This window comes from Melospiza georgiana, chromosome 3, assembly GCF_028018845.1.
Source record: "Melospiza georgiana isolate bMelGeo1 chromosome 3, bMelGeo1.pri, whole genome shotgun sequence".
Taxonomy (NCBI): Eukaryota; Metazoa; Chordata; class Aves; order Passeriformes; family Passerellidae; genus Melospiza; species Melospiza georgiana.
Window position 1 is genome coordinate 53,729,926 of NC_080432.1, and position 18,556 is coordinate 53,748,481.

General features: G+C 38.0%; 1 protein-coding gene across 3 annotated transcripts in view; it reads left to right on the forward strand.

Moving 5' to 3' along the window:
- Positions 1–18,556, forward strand: part of SMOC2 (SPARC related modular calcium binding 2) — a 137,742-nt gene that overhangs the window by 42,579 nt on the left and 76,607 nt on the right. For all 3 annotated transcript variants that reach the window (XM_058020508.1, XM_058020509.1, XM_058020511.1), the window contains exons 2-4: positions 2,345–2,516; positions 14,652–14,758; positions 15,875–15,974. In XM_058020508.1, coding sequence (XP_057876491.1) covers positions 2,345–2,516; positions 14,652–14,758; positions 15,875–15,974 — 379 coding nt within the window. The remainder of the gene's footprint in view (positions 1–2,344; positions 2,517–14,651; positions 14,759–15,874; positions 15,975–18,556) is intronic.

Consider the following 18,556-nt stretch of genomic DNA (forward strand, 5'->3'; position numbering starts at 1 on the left):
TCTAAGGCTTTGAAATAATAAAATACTTAAATAAAACTCTTTGGATAAATGCCCTTTAAAATACAGCTTTATCTGTGAACAATCATGTTCTCAAGGGAGTGGATTTTGTTCCTCAGACAATTTAAGGGGATTTTCTGTCCACAGTGTTACTGTCAGGCATACCCATCTTAACTCCTGCAACAGTTCAAAACAGAACAAGTGAGGAAACTCTGGGGAAGAAATGGTGCAGGGGCTCGACTCCTGCTGTGAGTGATTTTCTTTTTGTGCCTGGGTTCAGTCCCCTGATCTGCTGCATGATTTTCTGTGAGTCACAAAGCCTTCCTGTCCTTTTGAAAACCAATTCTCTGCTCAATGGGGATGTTGCTGAGGGTAAGTTAAGGGTGGCAAAGTGCCTAGCCATTACAGAGGGGTAGACTTCTACACAGTGAAAGGCTGTATTCCTTACTTTGCAAAATAGAAAGAGGGAGATCACCTGGCTTGCCATCACCAAATCCACAGGGGAAGCTGGAGGCAAAGCAGAGGACTGGATCCATTTTTGTTTGCCAGGGCCCCCATGGGGTCCATTTTTCATTGAGAAATCCTTTCCACAGTCCTAGGTAGGCCAAATCTCAGAGTCCTGCAGATGTCTCCCAGGCGAGAAAGGGAAGCTAGGACATCCTCACTTGGCTCCCACAGTACAGCTCATCAGGGCACCCAGGCAAGCCTGGAGACCAGCATGGTTTGGAGGTTGTTCAGAGCCATGGATGCCTGTCTTCACTGTTACTCATTGTGCAGGTAAAGGGAGATTACTTCAGTTTTTCTCCCTTCCCACTCAGCTCACCTAATTATTAATTTCTGTCGGCGAGGAGCTGCAAAATAATACTGACATGGGGAGCAAGGAACATCTTTCCTTCACTTCTGGAACTCTGTGGCTAGATTCCTTGGAGAAAGATTTGGGGTTTGTGTGTAATTTGTGAGTAATTTGCTTCTGAAGTTAATTATTCCTAAAAGTGAAAAATTGCTCAAAAATGTTGGGAAAAGGAAGCTTTCCTTTTTATCTTAGTATGCGACTAAAATATAAAAATTCTGGTAAAAGTCAACCATATGACTAATATTTTAAAGTGATACCTTTGAGATAATCTCTCCGTTTTCATGCAGACTCTCCAGAAAGACATCTGTATTTCCTCACATTAAATGATAGGAAATGGAAATAGACCACAGTTTTAAGTGGAAGATTATGGAGATGTATAACTCTCTTTATATATTTCTTATGTGTAATAAAATGCAGGGGAACTATACGTAGCAATTTTTTTTTTTTCAATTTTTAATCCTAGATACTACTCTTAGTGCTTTCTTTTTTTTTTCCCCCTTGAAATTTTCATCCTCATAATTTCACTTTCTCATTTGAAGTTCAAAATTTTCTCTACCTGAGGTTTGTAATGATGAAGTAGCACCAATGAAAACAGGACTTTAGCCGGATGCAGATTTTTTCTAGGGCACCTCATGATGCTTAGGACAGTGATTACCTCCTGGTAGCTGTATGCCTTGCTTAATTCTGTGCTTGTTCAGAAGAAGCAGAAAGAGAGAGAAATTCATCTGAGCATTTATAGAGTTCACCTTCTCCCTAGTCCCAGTTTCTCAGGAGCTCAGAAGATAAAGTAATACCTTTGTTTTTATCTGTCTTTGTTTTTGGCTGGCATATAGCAGCATCAGATCTGATTAGGGTTTTTTTTTTGGCAGCATGTTTCAGGGTGAGAAGCTCCTTCTTTTCACAGTGCCAAGGATGATGCCAAACTCATCAGCCTTCCTGTCTTGGCATTGGAGGGATGAACAATTAGGTTGGGTTCAGTGTACTTTGTGTTAAAACTAGAAAGAAGTGCTAGTTTAGCTAATTCTAGAACTAGAATTTCTCATTGAAATCCACAATGAGAATATTTATGTTAAAAATCCTACTTGGGTCTCAGGACAGACTTTTCAGCTTGTCATTGTGAAATAATTAGTACATCTAATAAAATAGACAAGCATCCATTGCCGTCTCATTTTTCTTGTGAAGAATGCTTCTGCCGTCACCATTTTCACTCCAGAAACTCCAAGTTACTGTTTTGAGTTTCATGATGGTTGAAAGAGATTCAGAGACTCTTTAATTGAGATACTGGATTTAGTGTATGTTATGGAGATGATGTAGTCACTGCCATTTCACAGCAGCAGTGGAAAAACCCCAGATATAATGAATCAGCTAGGATCTGAATACTCAAAAAGGCAAAACTTTCTTTTCATTTGTATGTCTTTGCTGGGGAAGGGGACCACAGAGCAGTTTTCACATGGGGATAGCATTCCTACAGCATTAATTTCTTTTTTTTCCTAGTTTTTGAGAGTGGACCAAGACAAAGACAGAGAATGCAGCCTGGACTGTGCAGGTTCCCCTCAGAAATCACTCTGTGCATCTGATGGAAGAACTTTTCTGTCCCGGTGTGAGTTTCAACGAGCAAAATGCAAGGACCCTCAGCTGGAAATAGCCTACCGAGGCAACTGCAAAGGTGAGAAAATCAAAGTTTCCCTTGACCATAATCAAAACTAATAGACCCTAAAATAGTGTTTGAAATGTCTGTGAATTGAAAACCAGGAGTGCTGGACTTAGAGATTTCTAAAAGCAAGTGGGTTGAAATCTGTTATTTCTATAACAATATTCTATCTAAAGATAAATTAATCTTGAGCCTTCATCAAAATTGTGACTCCCAAACCCTCTTATTTTTCAGTAAGTCACTATTGAGGAAATTGCATGGCCAGATCCTTATTAAGAAGGACCATATCACTGGCACGTTCAGAGAAACTCTTACAATAGTTATCTTGCAAGGTTTCCTGTCTAGTACAATTTGGTATTTTGAGTTTGAGATGGTCAGTTGAGGTCTTTTATTTCCTAACTGCAATCACATAGTGTGGCAAGGATGGTGGTGGTAGCGTGGGTGAGAAAAAGCAAAAACCAAAAAAATGCATATGCGTAGAGCCCTCACTGTCTATTCCTGCCTGTATCATCCACTCCTTTACTTCTGATCTCTCTTTAGAGAATTTCAGTGACATGCAGCCCAACAAAATATTTGTAGTTAAATCTTTTGACTTTTAGAGCAGCATGGTGCTAGACAATGCAGTTCCTTACTGAAGTGTAGGGTGATTCCCAACACAGTGATCTTTCTAAAATGTAAGAATAGCCATGGTCATAAAGATTTACTTTTTCCTCTGTCCTAAAGAGAATGGCAGGGAGTGCAGGTAGGGGATGGGAGGACGAAAACCCCAGGGACCACACCAATTCAGCCTGTAGGAGGCAATTTTCTACATCATCTCTCTCCATTAGCTTCTGCAAACCTCTGAAGCATCAAGACTGCTTCAAAGAGACATTCTGTCTCATCTTCTGCCTGGATGAAACAGTACCCTCATTCTTCAGCCCTTTCATAGTAAACCATTGTACTACGTGGTGGATCTATTTACTGTGGTGAGCAAGGTTAACATAATGGAGCTACCTGAGCCAAGGCTTTTGTTACACTCATGAACGACAGAGACAATTATTGTGCACTTGGTATTTGTTCATTTTATACATTAGACCTTTATGGAAATTAGTTTTGAGTGGTTTTCTTTATTGTTTTTTATACTGTATTGAAAAAGTAATCTGCAAGAAATTTTCTTCATTAAGATGAGAATTGCTTTACTGAAGGTTTCCTCATTGATGATGTCAAATTTTTCTGCAGTCAGTAGCTGCAATTTGGAGAACTCATTTGTTGTTTATTTATTAATGCATACAGTAGAACTGTAGAATTTGAATTAGACACTTTAGGCACCTTAAATATTGCTGATAGCAGGTACACATCATGTTCTCTTCAATCAAGTGTTCTTCCTTTGATTGGTAATAGGCAGATATTTGCCAATAATTCATTTAGTCACTGTCAGCAAGAGACGAGTGCTCTTTTAATTTTACATTTTCATGGTATTTCTTAATCAGTAAAGCAGTAAATTTTGAAGTGACCAGTGTCTTTATTCCTACTTATGTCTGTGATCATCAGAAATATTTCAATCTGTAAAATCAAGTTGTAAAGAAGAAGAATATGACTCATTTGCCTAGCTGCTGTTTCAGTTTTAGCATTGCTAGGGCTATTTCTGATAGTCATATCAAACATTCAGAGAGAGCCAAGGAAATGCTCTGATTAAGACCTTTTGAGCCAGTTGCTCTTGAGTGGTAAAATTTGTTGCTGCAGGTGATGCTTGATCAAAAAGCAGAGGATTGTTGTAGTAGGGCTAACCAAAAAGTGATGTTTCATTAGAGAGCAACTTTCAAGGTTTCAGAATTTACTTTCATTCCATGTAGGAATGAAAACAGATACTTCTGGAAGTGTTTGTCTGTATTCCTGAAAAAACAGACACCCACCCTAACTTCCCATTAAAGCATTGGTTTTGAAACAAGTGTTGAGCTTGCAGGTAAAAGGGAAAGAAACATGCATGTTTTCATGTGAATGTTCTGAAGGGAGAAAAGAGATGATTCCTGGTATAGACTTCACAACTTTAAATCTGTGCTGTGATAATCATCCACCATTGATCAAAAAAAGCAATCTTAAGTCTGTCTTCTCCTGTCTTCCAAAAAAAGTCCTTATTCACCTCACAAAAATCTTCTCTAAAAACAAAATATTTCCAAGTACCATTTGAATTAATTTAAGGATGACTAGCTCTTTGTTTGGTTCAGTCTATTCAGTAGCAATCTAAAGACTTAGTTTATGTTGACAGCCTTTTGTAATAATTTTGAGTCCATCATTTCTTGTTTAGATACTCAGAACTGTGATTTCTTTTTACATCCATAAGGAATTTTGAATGATTATCAGATTGATATCTGCTTTCTCTGTTTCTTTTTTCCTTCAAAAGACAAACTTATATTGACTCTTTTTTCTCTTTTTCACCTGTTCTCAACTTTTTTTGCGTCTGTTTGGTTTTGAACACTTAAATACTAAAAAGCACAAAGGGATAGTTTGCTCTGTGTGTGCTGGTTCCCTTTCTAATTCAAGTTCCATTCACAGCAAGAGTGCTCAGCCCAGGCAATTCTTTGGCATTGCAAAGGAAATAATTTTTAGATTCTAGATCTTAAATGATCACAGTAAAATGGCATCATTTAAACAATTTTTTTCTCTTGTACTTCTGTTCTAGTTCCTGATGGTTGCAGCAGAGATCAAAACAGTTTATACAAAGCTGAAAATAAATGAACCCTCAACCTTCCTCTCATTTCTGAAAGACAACCCACCTTTATCAAAACAAGCATCAAAAGAGACTGTTCTGGTTTTTTTCTGAAGGCATTAATTTTATGATTTTTTATTTTAAGTCCATTTTCAGCCTTTGCTGGAATTAATTGCTAAGCTTGGAAATGCTATAAGAAGTTAAAATCTTAAAAAGTTTCCAGCCTATTTTTGGAGTTTCTAAGATCTCAAATAATCTCTGTACACTGTAGATGACCATTCACATTTTTGGAGATTTTTCCAAACAAAATCTTAATTCCAAAGTTCTGGAGATTTGCCACTTGCTCGACACAGACATTTACTGTGCAATGAGATTACGAATCTAATAAATAAATGTATGTTGACAGCTGAGAAATACTACTTGTGTTGTTTAACAGTTAGGAAGGACTGTTAAAATATCACCTGTGATGGGGATCAACCGCATGCACACACAAATGCTTCACAGTAAATCTGGCCCAGCATAGCCAAAGGAACAAAACATACAAGAAGTGGAAAAGCAATATAATTGCTTTTAAACTCCTCAGAAAGAAATAGATACTATGTCTGCAGAAATTAATTAAGCAATGCAAGGAGACAGTGTGAGTGCCAGGCAGGTAAGATGATAAATTCTGCCTGTTGTGCTTTGGGCACTGGCCAGCTGTGCTCTCCTGAAGACTGTGTCTCTGTGGCTCAGGGAAAAGATGGGCCAAGGACTGCTCCCAGCAGGCAGCATGCACAGAGGTGCTTTATTTTATAGGTTTAAGGCTGTTCAGCTTTTTTTTTTTACTTTCTTTTTCTGTTGAACTTTTTGTTTCCTAAATAGCATTAAGAATACTAATTTCATTTCTCAGTTTATTTTTACGTGAATATACCTGGCCCATAACTGGGGCCCTGGAGATTAATATTCTTTATGTATTAAGCAAGCGGCTCAGTAATAATATTTGGTATTCTGGCATTGTGATCAATGAAAAAACAAATTCATATGTATCTTGCCAGCATACCTCTACCCTGAGACAGAGTTCTTAAAATATCCCAGCTGAGGCACTTGGATTTGTGGCTTCTCTACCAGTACTTCACTAAAATATGACTTCTCTAATGGCTGGCTGGAGTTTTGATGCAAATTGCCAATCACTATAAAATCACCATTGCCAGCTCACATCACATTTCCTTACTTCACTATCATCATGTAACAGAAGCCTGGGTGTATAAGCAGCTGCTAAACTGGACTTGCACAAATCTCTGAGTGGTCCTTTCTAAAAAGGGCAATGTAGGAGCTTTACACAGTGATATTTAATTTCCAAGGGGTTTGGAATTTGATCTAACACTGAGTACATACTCAGTATTTGTAGATGTGGCCCCAAAAATGGCTTGCTGCTTTGTGAGTACACCAGGGAGAGCCATCACACGCAGTAGTGTCATTGTATTCTGTAGATCCCGTTTCTTGGTTGAAAACCCTAGGTAGGAAATGTTTACCTTAATTCATTTATGGTATCTTAAAGAGCCTTACTGTTTAAAAATGCTGGTTTTTATGAGCTATTATAGATATAACAAAAGGTAATACCTTCATTCTCACAAGTCACATAAAGAACCAAAGCACATCAAAATATGAGTGAAATTTCTCATAAAACAGGTATTTTACAATTTGCTTTCCTTAAAGAAGAAAATGCTTGGCATTTATTTCTTTAAATTAGGGCTTTCAGGAATAGTGAAAAGTTTCACTCATTTAAACTGTGATTACAATGAGTTAATGAATGGATTAAAAGCATGCTTAAATAAATTGAAATTTCTGCCTTTGAATAAACACGCTAATAGGATTTTTCCCTTTGTGCAGAGAATGAAGGCATTGCTGGGCAGTAGTTGTTTTGAGACCACAAGTTAATCTTGGTCCCATAATTAATGAACCCAAGCATAATTTGGAGAGACATTACTCTTGCCTATTAGCTGGAGAACTGAGTAGTAAAAGCTGGCCGTGGTTTCTGAGTGCACACCTTTTCCAGGATTCCCATGGAGGCTGCCATCCAGCTCAGGTTTGCCTGTGAGCCAGGCGAGCGTGAGCCTGGCGTGTGCTGGCAGTGCCTGAGCTCGGAGTGTGGGCAGGGACCTCGGCTCGGCCCTGCACCTGCCGCCTGGAAGGCAGCCCTGCGGGATGTGTCTGGGAGGGGGAACACGCTCCCAAGAGGTTTCGTTTGGAGAGAGAAAAAAGAAGGGAGTAGGTATGGTTCTTTTTCTAACTGAAATGAGTGAAAGTGGGACTGGACCAAGGTGTCAGTCTTAAAAATAAACTTGAACAGAGTGAGGCCTTGGACAGTCTGTACCATGAAAACAAGACAATTTTTGCGTGTCCTCACCTCTCCCTTTTCATCTCTCCCTTTTCTTTTTTCTTCTCATCTTTAATGATGGAAAAAAAAACCAAACAAGAACAATGCATGTTTTTTCATTGTTTCGAAAAACATATTAAAAAAGAATATATTGAGAAGTGGTACTACCTTTGGGATTATTGAAAATAAACCTTACAAGAGGAAATTGATTATATGGCAGATTTTTGTCTTAAAATGCTTTCAGGTAGGAGCTGTGTTCTCCTTTTTCAGACATATTTTCTCACTGTACACACTGTGTCTAATCTGTAGGATGACTGCAAGTTTTTAGACTGTGATGCTAGCAATCCTGGTACAGATACTTGTCAGCCCCAACCTCATTTTCGTTTTGAGTCTTCATTTATATTATATGTCAAGATGTTACCCATCAAGCCACTGTAGTAAAAGTGGTGACAAACAAAATATCCACATGTAGAAGGATCTACATATAGAAGTTACAAATTATGTTATCTCTTAAAACAGGTGGAGTTGGCTTCTGATTACACTTTCTAGTATTTAATGGAAATGAATAAAGTTTGGAATATTTTTGTGGAATATTCTTTGTTCTTTTAAATGTATCTAGTGGTATTTAGAACACCAGACAAGTAACACTGGGATAGTATCCACAGTTTTCTGGAGATAGAGTTTATCTCTTTTTAAAATTATCGGTTTTTATTGATAACATTTCTCCAAGCAGAATTTGCTGAAGCCAGACTGCATAGACATAATGCATGTAAGGGCATTTTTATGCACAAAAAATGGGTCTTCATAAAATCAAATATGTAATACAACAATTTGATTTGAAAGTAATCTTTTTCTGGGTTTTTCGTGGAGTTTTCATTTCTACTCTTGTATTTTCAGTTTGAGTTTCAGACATCATATAAAAATGAAGGTCCTAGAAGAAGTGGAGAGTGCTAAAGCAATAATACTACACCAAAGACTAAGAACAACAAACCTTTGCAGACCTTCTCAGATTTCAGTGCAAGAATTAGCAAAATAGACTTATCCAAACTATCAAATCTCTGCTCTTCTCAGAAAGCCAATGTAGCCTTTGGCATCTAAAAAATGGGAAAGCTGTTGCTTTAGTTTTTCTTGAAGTATTTGATTCAGTTCTAATCAGACTGTATCTCTCCAAATGTGACTGTTAGCAAACTGAAATAGTGTGCCAAGAGGGAATCCAGCACAGCATTCCTTATTTTATCTTAGAGCTTAGATATCTAAATGGCTGTGTGGTTGCTAAATGTAGGGGGAAAAAAGAAAAAGCAAAAACAAAAAGAAAACAACAAAGTAACCCCACACTGCCTGGCTCTGACTGTTAGATGCCAATAGAGGAGGGTTTAGGCTAAGATTGCGCTGCTGTTTTGTTTGAATCCAGAAAGCAACTATAAAAATAAATAGTGAAAGAGTTGGCCAGCTCTTGTCACGAAGCAGAAAGTCATTATTTTATGGTTGTGTCAGGCTAAATGTCTGTGCTGACATCCTTTCCAACCCAAGAGGCTAATATTCCTGCATCTTTAAAACTGATTCTTTCAGCATGTATAGTTTGCTACGTGTTTCCTATCACTAGAGGCTACAGTTTTTTATCTGCTTTGCTGTTAGACACAATCAGTTCTTTACAATATACATTGACCTAGGTCAAATAGAATGGGAAATTTTCATGAGTGGTTTATTCCATAAACAAGTGGTGTCTTGTGCTCTGAATAAAATATTTGTGCTAAATTAACTTCAAATTAAGATTGTTTGACTTTTATCATATCACTACTGGTTACCAAAAAGGAACAGCAGTGGGAAAGAAGCACAGAAGCAGAAATAAATTCTGGTTTGTAGGACAATTCAGTAAATGCTCAGGTGAACAGCTAACTTGAAAGAGCTTGTTGCACTGCATGTTTCTAAGTTTAAGGACAAGTGTACACAGGTATTCTGGCACAATAGAGGTGCAAAAGGAAGCAGTGAAAGGTGTTCGGATTACGTGTGTCTACACTAGGTCTGGTTGTTCACATCTATGTGACTTTAGAAAGGATTTCTCTTTAGTGTAAGAACAGCTGACTCTGTGGGAAGCTCTCAAGGAAACCATCAAATGATTAAGTTAACCACTTCATATATAGTTTTTACAAAGTAGTAAATGTTTCTGATATGTTCAACAGAATATTCCATTTATAATAAAATAAGTAAGTAAAGGATGAAGTGTATTTTTTCATAAATAAATAACAAGGTTGTGTCAAACACAATAATCTCTTGCAAAGCAAGCAAAGTTTGCTCCATGTATTTGGACTGAGAAAGGGATTTTTATTCCTACTCTGATGCATAGCAAACCAAAAAAATACTGGATGAACTAAATTGAAATCTTTGCAAGAGATTTATGTATACTTTTGGCAAGCTGTTTACTTTTCCATGAGAGAATCTGGGTTAGAACTCCCTATAGAGCCCCAAAATGCTTGTAAATCAATTGTACTGAATGTCACCTTAGAGATGGTGTTTACACCCTTGAGGAGTTTGTGTCATTGTTATAATGATAAACTTCTACTTTGCAGTAATAAACTTCCCTCTGTTTGATATATTATTCAAGGATTAGCCAGCACAGTTGAAGTTGGTGCATGTTTTTTCCCTGAAGCTCAGTGTTTTCGGAGCTGTACTGTTGGAAATAAAGCATAAAATGAGATTAGTTCCAAGTCAGGCTGGTACTGTTTGTGAGGTTAACTCTATTTCCAGAATTTCCTGTTGACTTCAGTTCTATCTCAGGAAGGTCCTGCAGCAATGTAGTGGCACCACTTCACAGGTGAAAGTTTTCCCTGTTGCACAGAGAAACTTAAATCAGAATTAAGATGACTTTTTATTTTGTTTGTGCTTTCTGGTCACCGGTCCCTCCTGGAAGTCAGAATTGTCACTAGGGCAATTCAGAAAGACCTGCCCAAACAGCTACAGCTCTGTATTCTCATAAGTCCTGTGCATTTCTGTCCACTCCCATATACTCATTTTTATCTTCTGTTGTACACCTCAAGATGTGTTCATCTTATTAAACCTCTGGTTGCTTTTGCAGTCCTGGTGCTAAGTCACAGAGGTACAATCAACACATTGGCCAGCATGCAGTGCTAAAATGCAATGAGCCTTGTACCAATCCAGTTTGACAGCTAACAGAGTCCCAGTGAGCTGATTTAAGGTAAACTCATGCTCAATTTCTATGCCAGGAGATATTTTTTTTTTCCGATTCCCCGCAAGGCTGTGGGATGTAAAAACCCATTTACCTGGAGTTGAGAGGATAAAGTCTCACTGAGTTAGTCATTGACACAATTCCAAATTACAGCTGGACATGCAACTTTGCAAAATTAGTTCTTCTCATTGTATGACTATAGCCAAATTAGGCTGCATTTCAGCCAGATTTTAACTGGTCTTAGAAGCTAATGGCCTTTTCACCAGGTCATATACCAGAATCCAGTTTGAGCCTGCTGGCTTCCTTATTAATACTTTAGTTAGGAAGAGAAATAAAGTATAGTGGGAATTCTAATAAGAAACTTATAACAGTTTCAAGCCCCTTATTTTTCCACTAGAAAGTTCCAAAAATTGAAACAAAAACAGATTAAAAAAAAAAAAAAGCTTTGCTGCGTTACACAGTGCTTGTCATCCTTCCACAACTTTACAGCCACAGAGTCCCCTCTGCTCTCAGATTTGTCACCAGAGGGACACTGCTCACCTTGTAAGGCTCTAGCCTGCTTTTGTAAGGGGCAATGCTGAAAAGTCAGAAGCTGTGGGCTGATTATTCAGCACAGAGGTACTGGGTCAGTCCCATCACCTTTCATTCTTGGTCTTAATTTCAAAATAATCAGGGTCTGTCCTGATCTGAATGAACCTAGATAAATAGCAAAGTTGTATCTGTGTGTGAGACTTTACTGTCACCCATCCCCTTAGATGTATTTATTTATTGACTGATTCATTTATGTAAACTAAATTCTGGCAAAACACATAAATCTAGACTCATCCTATTAACTTGAGTTTCATGTGCAGCACTACCCGAACTTCTACAAGGTGCACAGAGGAGTCTGTAGACAAGAATTGTCTGGGTGCAGTCAAAGGAGACTTTGTACAGAGAATCCCAGATTTGCCTTTCCTCAATGGTCCTGAGCAATGGTCATGCTGAAGGTTTATCTCCCTATGGATTAGGATGTCACCCATCACTTATTTATGCATGCAAGGAGCTGCAAATTTTCCCTGCAACTATCTCTTGTCTGCTATTTTGATGTGAACTCATGTTTCAGCCTTTCTTCAGTCATGTCAGGAAATAATTTTTTCATCCTTTTTCAGCTGTTATTTTGCATAAATGTATAGGCCTTAAATATCTTGAATTCTTTTTCCTTGGAAAAATTTCTGGAAGTTATGCAACAGATATTTAGGGCATCGCAACCAGGGCACAGAGGCAGATAATCAGATGGTGTAATCTTACAAATTTATAGAAAATATTATAATTTCTTTTTTCAATGGCCTCTTTTTTATTTGAAGGAACTTAGCTCCTCTGAATTATCAATTTAATGGTCAACAGAACTGGAAATAATATTTTGACTTTCTACGCTTTCAGATCCTTAACTTGATAAGATACCTTCCTCGTGGTTTTATTTTGTGTATACTGAAGCACAGTAATATCCAACAGGTTTAAAATATTTCCATGGTTATATAATACAAAATAAGACTTCAATGTGAATTTTATATTCCAATAAATTTGGTGACTGTTGATTTTAAAGCATATTAGATCATCCATGAATATGAGGCCTTTACAGCATCAGGCTGTTTAGGAACAAGTGGTGGACAGCTTTGGAGAACTCTTCTTGGCATATTTTTATGATAATTCAACTATTGCAGATAATTTACAACTCTGCTGGTTCTATACCAGAGACCTTATGTGATGGAATTTATATCACTTTTCCTTTTAGACATTTAAACCACATGTCATTCTAGAAAAACGAGGACAGAGGTCCAACAAAGGAGTGATTTATTTTCAGTTAAAATACTAGCTACATTAAAACCACATGTTATTAAGTACTGTATAACCAAACCATGCTCAGAAGAATGCTTACGACACCAAAGCTTGCTTAAAATGACTCTTTTTTTTTTCCCCCAAAAAAATCTTTGGCAGTGCACACATTACAGATTTTACCTGAGCTGTACAGTACATTGATTATACTTCTCCCTTGGAGAAAAAAAAAAAAACAACCAACAGCTATTAAAGTCCTGTAATAAAAATGAATTCAGTTCCTTATTATTTTTCTTTCTCACATTTCTGGATGCTTGAACTTCTCTGTCCCTTCCAGTTATCATTTCATCTCTGCAAGTGTCCCTCCTGAAACAGCAGAATACAATTAATTATGCTAAGACTGAAACACAGTTTTTCAGAGTGAAACTATTTGTATTTGGGGCATATGAGCAGCATGAACTCTCATAGTGCTCCTTTGAGAAGAGTAAACTAACACACAGAACTAGTGCACATGAATCCAAGATCAGGAGGGAAATAGGAAGAATAGAACTAAGGGGCCCCAATTTTATTTTCAGAATGCAGATACTGAGAACAAGTTTCTGTCCTCATTATGCTAGACTTCCACACTACATTTCCACACCAGATTACCTAGGACTTGAAGGGATTTTTTAATGCTAATGTTGCCAAGTGAGTTATCCAAAGCTCAGTGGGAGTGACAAGTGAAGGATCTACCCTGTAAAAAGAAACTTCTGCCATTTCACTGAGTCTCCAGGCTGGTTCTGAGAATGTGTGTCTGGATCACACTGGCACAGAGAGGGTGCTTGTGGGACTGGGAATTCAGCTGTCTCACCTGTGTGCTCCTAGGAATGCAAACTTCTGTCAAGTGCAGTTGATTCACTGTTCAGATTCTGTTTAATTTGCACCTTGCATGGACTAGAAAGGCTGTTCCCATGCTTTAGAAGAACTGCACAAGCATTAATGAATCACCACAACACCACTGTCTCACAGGTAATCAGTGAACAAGTTTAGCCTTAAAATGGGATTTACCACTTTCTGTCAAAGAGTCTTTAAACCAAACAGGGATCAGAGGCAGCAAATTTCTCTGCTCGTGTGTTTGAAATCATTCTAATTCAGATGTTACAGTCACATCTTGAAGTCATTAATACTACCTTAAGCTTGCCTGGTACTCTCATTTTTCCTGAAATTGCTTAGCTCAAGCAGATTCTGCAGTTCTGATTCTGCATCAGCAACATGCTAAAATTTGTAGTGTAAAAGGTACAACAACTTATGTTATGTGTCTTTTTTAAGCTCTTGGCTGCATAACTGACATAAAGCATATGTAGTAGACAATATGGTTTGTTAGACAATAGAAACTCCACCAAATTAAAGCTGGCTGGTTTGCTGTTTGGTCTCTTGGATGGAGACCAACACCAAGTAACAAAGGAGGTGGTGCAAGAGACCTCACAGTGGACAAAACAGACCATGTGGTAGGCTTGATGTCCCATGCTTAAATCATAAACTGTCACATTGAATTTTAGCATAATATGAATCATTCATATCCAAAATTATTATTTCATCACCTTCCCAATAAGTTCCTGCACTGTACAGTGTGCACATATATATTTTTATTTTACCAGCCTGGTGGTGACATCTGTAGTTACAGCTGAAGTTGCTGCCTAGCTGCAGTAAGTAGGAAGTACAAGGCAGCTGTGCTCCTGCTGCCTCCTTTGCCTTTCCTGAAGCACTAGAAAGCTGTTGCTGCCACCATCTCTGAAAGAATATTGTGGTGTGTGCAGTGTGGCAGCTATTGCTGTGTTAAATTGAGAGGAAAAGCTCTGATTGGGCTTCTCCTCCTTGGTGGCATTTGGAACAGAAAGTTTGTCTGTCCAGGCATCTCTCAATTTCATTTCCCCATTATGGTTTATTGTCCAGAAATTATTGTCCTGCATTGGTTTGTTTTCTCTAAAAATAATGCAAGTTGATTGTACATTTTCACTTATTAAAATTCTTACTCTCTTTGCACAAGTCTCAGGGTTGTCTTTCATAATATGGATGATCACCTATCTTTTTTTCATATTGCAAATCCAACTGAATTACCTCATCTCTTTCTAGATGTTTCCAGGTGTGTGGCTGAGAGGAAGTACACCCAAGAACAAGCACGCAAAGAATTTCAGCAAGTGTTCATCCCAGAATGCAATGATGATGGAACATATAGTCAGGTTGAAAATTTTTTATTCCGTGTCTTGCATGACTGGAAGGTCAGAGTATGTGTGTTTGAAAAGGCCAAGGAAGAGACAAATATAACGGAGGGAAATGTAATTTCAAAATTAAATGTAATTTGTACCAACACGTCAAAAAAAAAAAAAAAAAGGAAGGAAAATCTGTGTTATGTGTTGAGTCCTTGTTCTCTTTTTCACAGTTGGCCAGCAAAAGAGCCAAACATTACCACTGTTCGTGTAATACACTCCCTGTTCTTCTAGGATGAGGCAGCTGAATCATTCTTGCAGCCCCCTGAATACTCATCAGATGGTAAAATGCTTGGAATTTGTGATCTGTTCCTGATTTGAACCAGAAATCTTGCAACTGGAATCCATATCTTAAGTGCTAAATCATGAATCATACAGAATCCTTCTATATTCTCTGCTTAATTTCTTCACAAGCATGTGGCCTGAAACTGATTTACTTAGATCACGGAATTCAGAAGTAACACAGTTAGAAGCTTATCCTGAGGTATATTTTCCAATCATGATCGCCTTCTGTCCCCTCTGTACTGCATTTTGATCCTGGAGTTGTGCAGAAGACAACTTTTCTTTTTTTAAGAATGATGAGGCAAGCAATATTGGCCCTTAGAAAATATAATGTAATTGGTTTTTAAGAGGAATTCCAAGAGTTTCCTTTCTGACAGCTTGGGATATGAATAATGCTGGCAGAAGCACTCTGTCCTGCTCCTTCAGTGGGTGGAACAATATGTTCTCTATGTGGGAAAAAACTCAGGATTGCTTGTTTCAGGAACAGTTTATGTGTCCCTTGAGGAACTTCCTTGTGAGGCTTTTATAACACCTGCACCTCACTCGTCCAAGACAGGGTGTAAACAACCACATAGTTCAATAGTTTTCTCTTCCATTTGATTCTGAAGGACCTACCACACATAGCCTGAAATATGCTTTATGCTAAAAAATCATATGTAGGACTGAGATGGGCCCATGGTGGTTTATTGTTCTAGGTTTTATCCATACAGTTTGCTGGGTAAGTTTCTGTACTCACATGCCATGAGTGCTGTGGGATAACAGGCATGTGTCTGACAAGCTGCACATGGTTCTTGTTGTTTCTGACAGGTTCAGTGCCACAGTTACACTGGATACTGCTGGTGTGTCACTCCCAATGGCCGTCCCATCAGTGGTACTGCTGTGGCCCACAAAACTCCACGCTGCCCAGGTAAGTCTTGTTTGTCTGGCTAGGTTATGGTGGTATGCCATGAACAGCAGTCTATCTGTGGGATCTGATTAGACTTAAGCAAAAGAAGTTTTCACTAGAAGAGTGGTTCAGCCCAGAAACAGGTGGTGGTGGATGCCCTGTGGATGCCTCATCCTTGGGGTTTGGTAAAATTCAGCTGGATGAAGCTCTGAGAAGGTTGGTCTAGCTTTTCATGTAGCCATGCATGAAGTCTGAGGTCACTGCCACCTTAAACCTTCCAGTGATTCTGGGATCCATCTACTTTATTTGTACATTTAATCTAGTTATTGAAGATTTTCTGCAGTGGTCATTTATACCATATTTGTGTGTCCACATATAAAACCAGGTGACCGAATTGCTGATATATCACTTTATGTTATAATCCCTCTTGCACAAAAACTCATTGCAAAAACATTTCAGAGGGATTTGCATTTTTTGATAGTTCAATATTTAGAGTACAGAAAAAAACGTAGTGGGACTGCCCATTTGAAACATAGCCCAGTGAAAGAATTCCCACAGCACATTCCACAAATGACCAAATCCAGAGGAGAAATAATAAAATAAAAACATTAAGAGCAAAATTAAAAAATTGCCTGCAGAAATTAACTGGTAAATCGAACTCGCAGCCTTGCAGGCTGCCTTTTGTCTTTCATCAGGACAATTAACAGGTTCTGTTTTTCAGGGGTTTGCTTCTGACCCTATTTCATTAACACTTATGATAAATACAAATCCCGAGTGTATGAATGGTTGTCAGAATCACTGTTCATGCCCCTTGAGGTTGAGAGAATTTTACAGAAATAGCTCTACAAATATTTGCACACTCTGTATATTGTATAACCATTTGTGCTGCGGCACCATTCTCTGTCAGAAAGTGGAAGACATAGCTTTAAAAAGCCAATCCTGCAATGTGAACAAAGCTGAAAAAGAAAGTGAATCAGGGAATTTACCTGTCCTGGTCTACTTCAATCATTCAAGTACAAGCTTGATGTTTTTAATAAATAGATGGAGGAAGGAAGAGACCACTGCAGAAGTTTCAGCAAAGTTTATAGATAGTTATTTTTATTTTTAAGGTCTTTCTAGTTAAAATGACTTGCAGAATTTTCCCATATCTTGCCTGTAGGTGAACTTTATTCAGAAATAATACTCTTCAGAATATTCCTTTTAATCCAGTCTGAAAAGTCACTGTGAAACAAGACTCAATTGTAAAAAATAATTTAAAATATTCAGAAACCTTAAATAGTGGAAAATGTGCATTCATTTTCATTTTAGTGTTATTATCAATTATAACTGATCGCATCTTCAGAGGACACATGGATGTGTCTTTAATTGTGGATGTGCCATCCTTGGAAATGTTTGGAGCTGGGCTGGATGGGGGTCTGAGCAGTCTGGTCTAGTGGAAAGTGTCCCTGCCTGTGGCAAGGGGTTTGGAATGAGATAAACTTTAAACTCTCTTGCAAATCATTCTGTGATTCTATGATGCTATGGCTAGGACAGCACTTTAGTGCTTCAGTGTAATTTTGAGTAAAGATGTTTTTACATGTCCATAGCCAGAGCTTCTCTGAGAGTGCACCTTTGTTTCTGTCTCTGCAAAGTCCATTTTTATATCCTCCATTTATACCCTCCCTGCCGGTCCTTTCACTGACATCAGTGAAAAAAGGGTTATGCTGAAAGTTCAATAAATAATTTTTTGTCAGGTGTCTTATAAGACATGGCACTATTTTGGCTCAAAATGTTGAATTATTTGCTATGTTTTCACTTTTTGTATTTGTACTGATATTACTGAGGAGCAACTGCAGTGTAGTTCCCAGAAAATTGATCAATTAATATGAGAATTATTCTATATCACTACAGGAACCTAACCTTAATTCCTCTCAAAGACATATTCATGTGCCTAGCAGATAAACTGCCAGACTGCTTCAGCTCAATTTTGGAGGGATGGGAAGGGAATTTGTTTTTACAGAAATGCTAAGGTGAAGGTCATAATAGCACTCAAATTGAATTTAGTAGCTCAGAGATAAACAAACTGCTCCAGGGCACAGGTGAGTATTCAGAGTCTGATTTTGATCCATGGAAAGATTTTGGGTAACTTTTCACTTGTTATGAGACCCTGTGGGATTATCTCTGCACATTTCGTCCCCTGCTTGTATCAGTGTTCTCATGTTTTACAGTTCATCACTTCTCCTTTGTCCCTCAGGAAAGAAGTCCAGCCACAGCAGAGTTTGGAAGGACGACTTGAAATGCTAGGGGATTTTAAAGTGGTATTGGCTAAGGACTCAGTTTTGAGAGATCTGGAGAAACCTTCTCATTCAACAGAGAAGGCAGCTACAGATTTTCTCAGAAAGTTATGGGGTATAATAAAGCAAAACTTAGTTCGTTTATTACAAAATGAAAGTCTGATGCACAACTGCATCTTTCTCCCATTTCCAAGTATATATTCAAAATTGCCATCTGTTTAGGATAACAGAGCTGGGTTTTTTTTTTCCTTGCCAAGAGTGTTGATGTTTTCCAGATCGCTTTTGATTCCCTTTTGTGCTTTTTTATTTAGTACGACTATGCACAGGAAT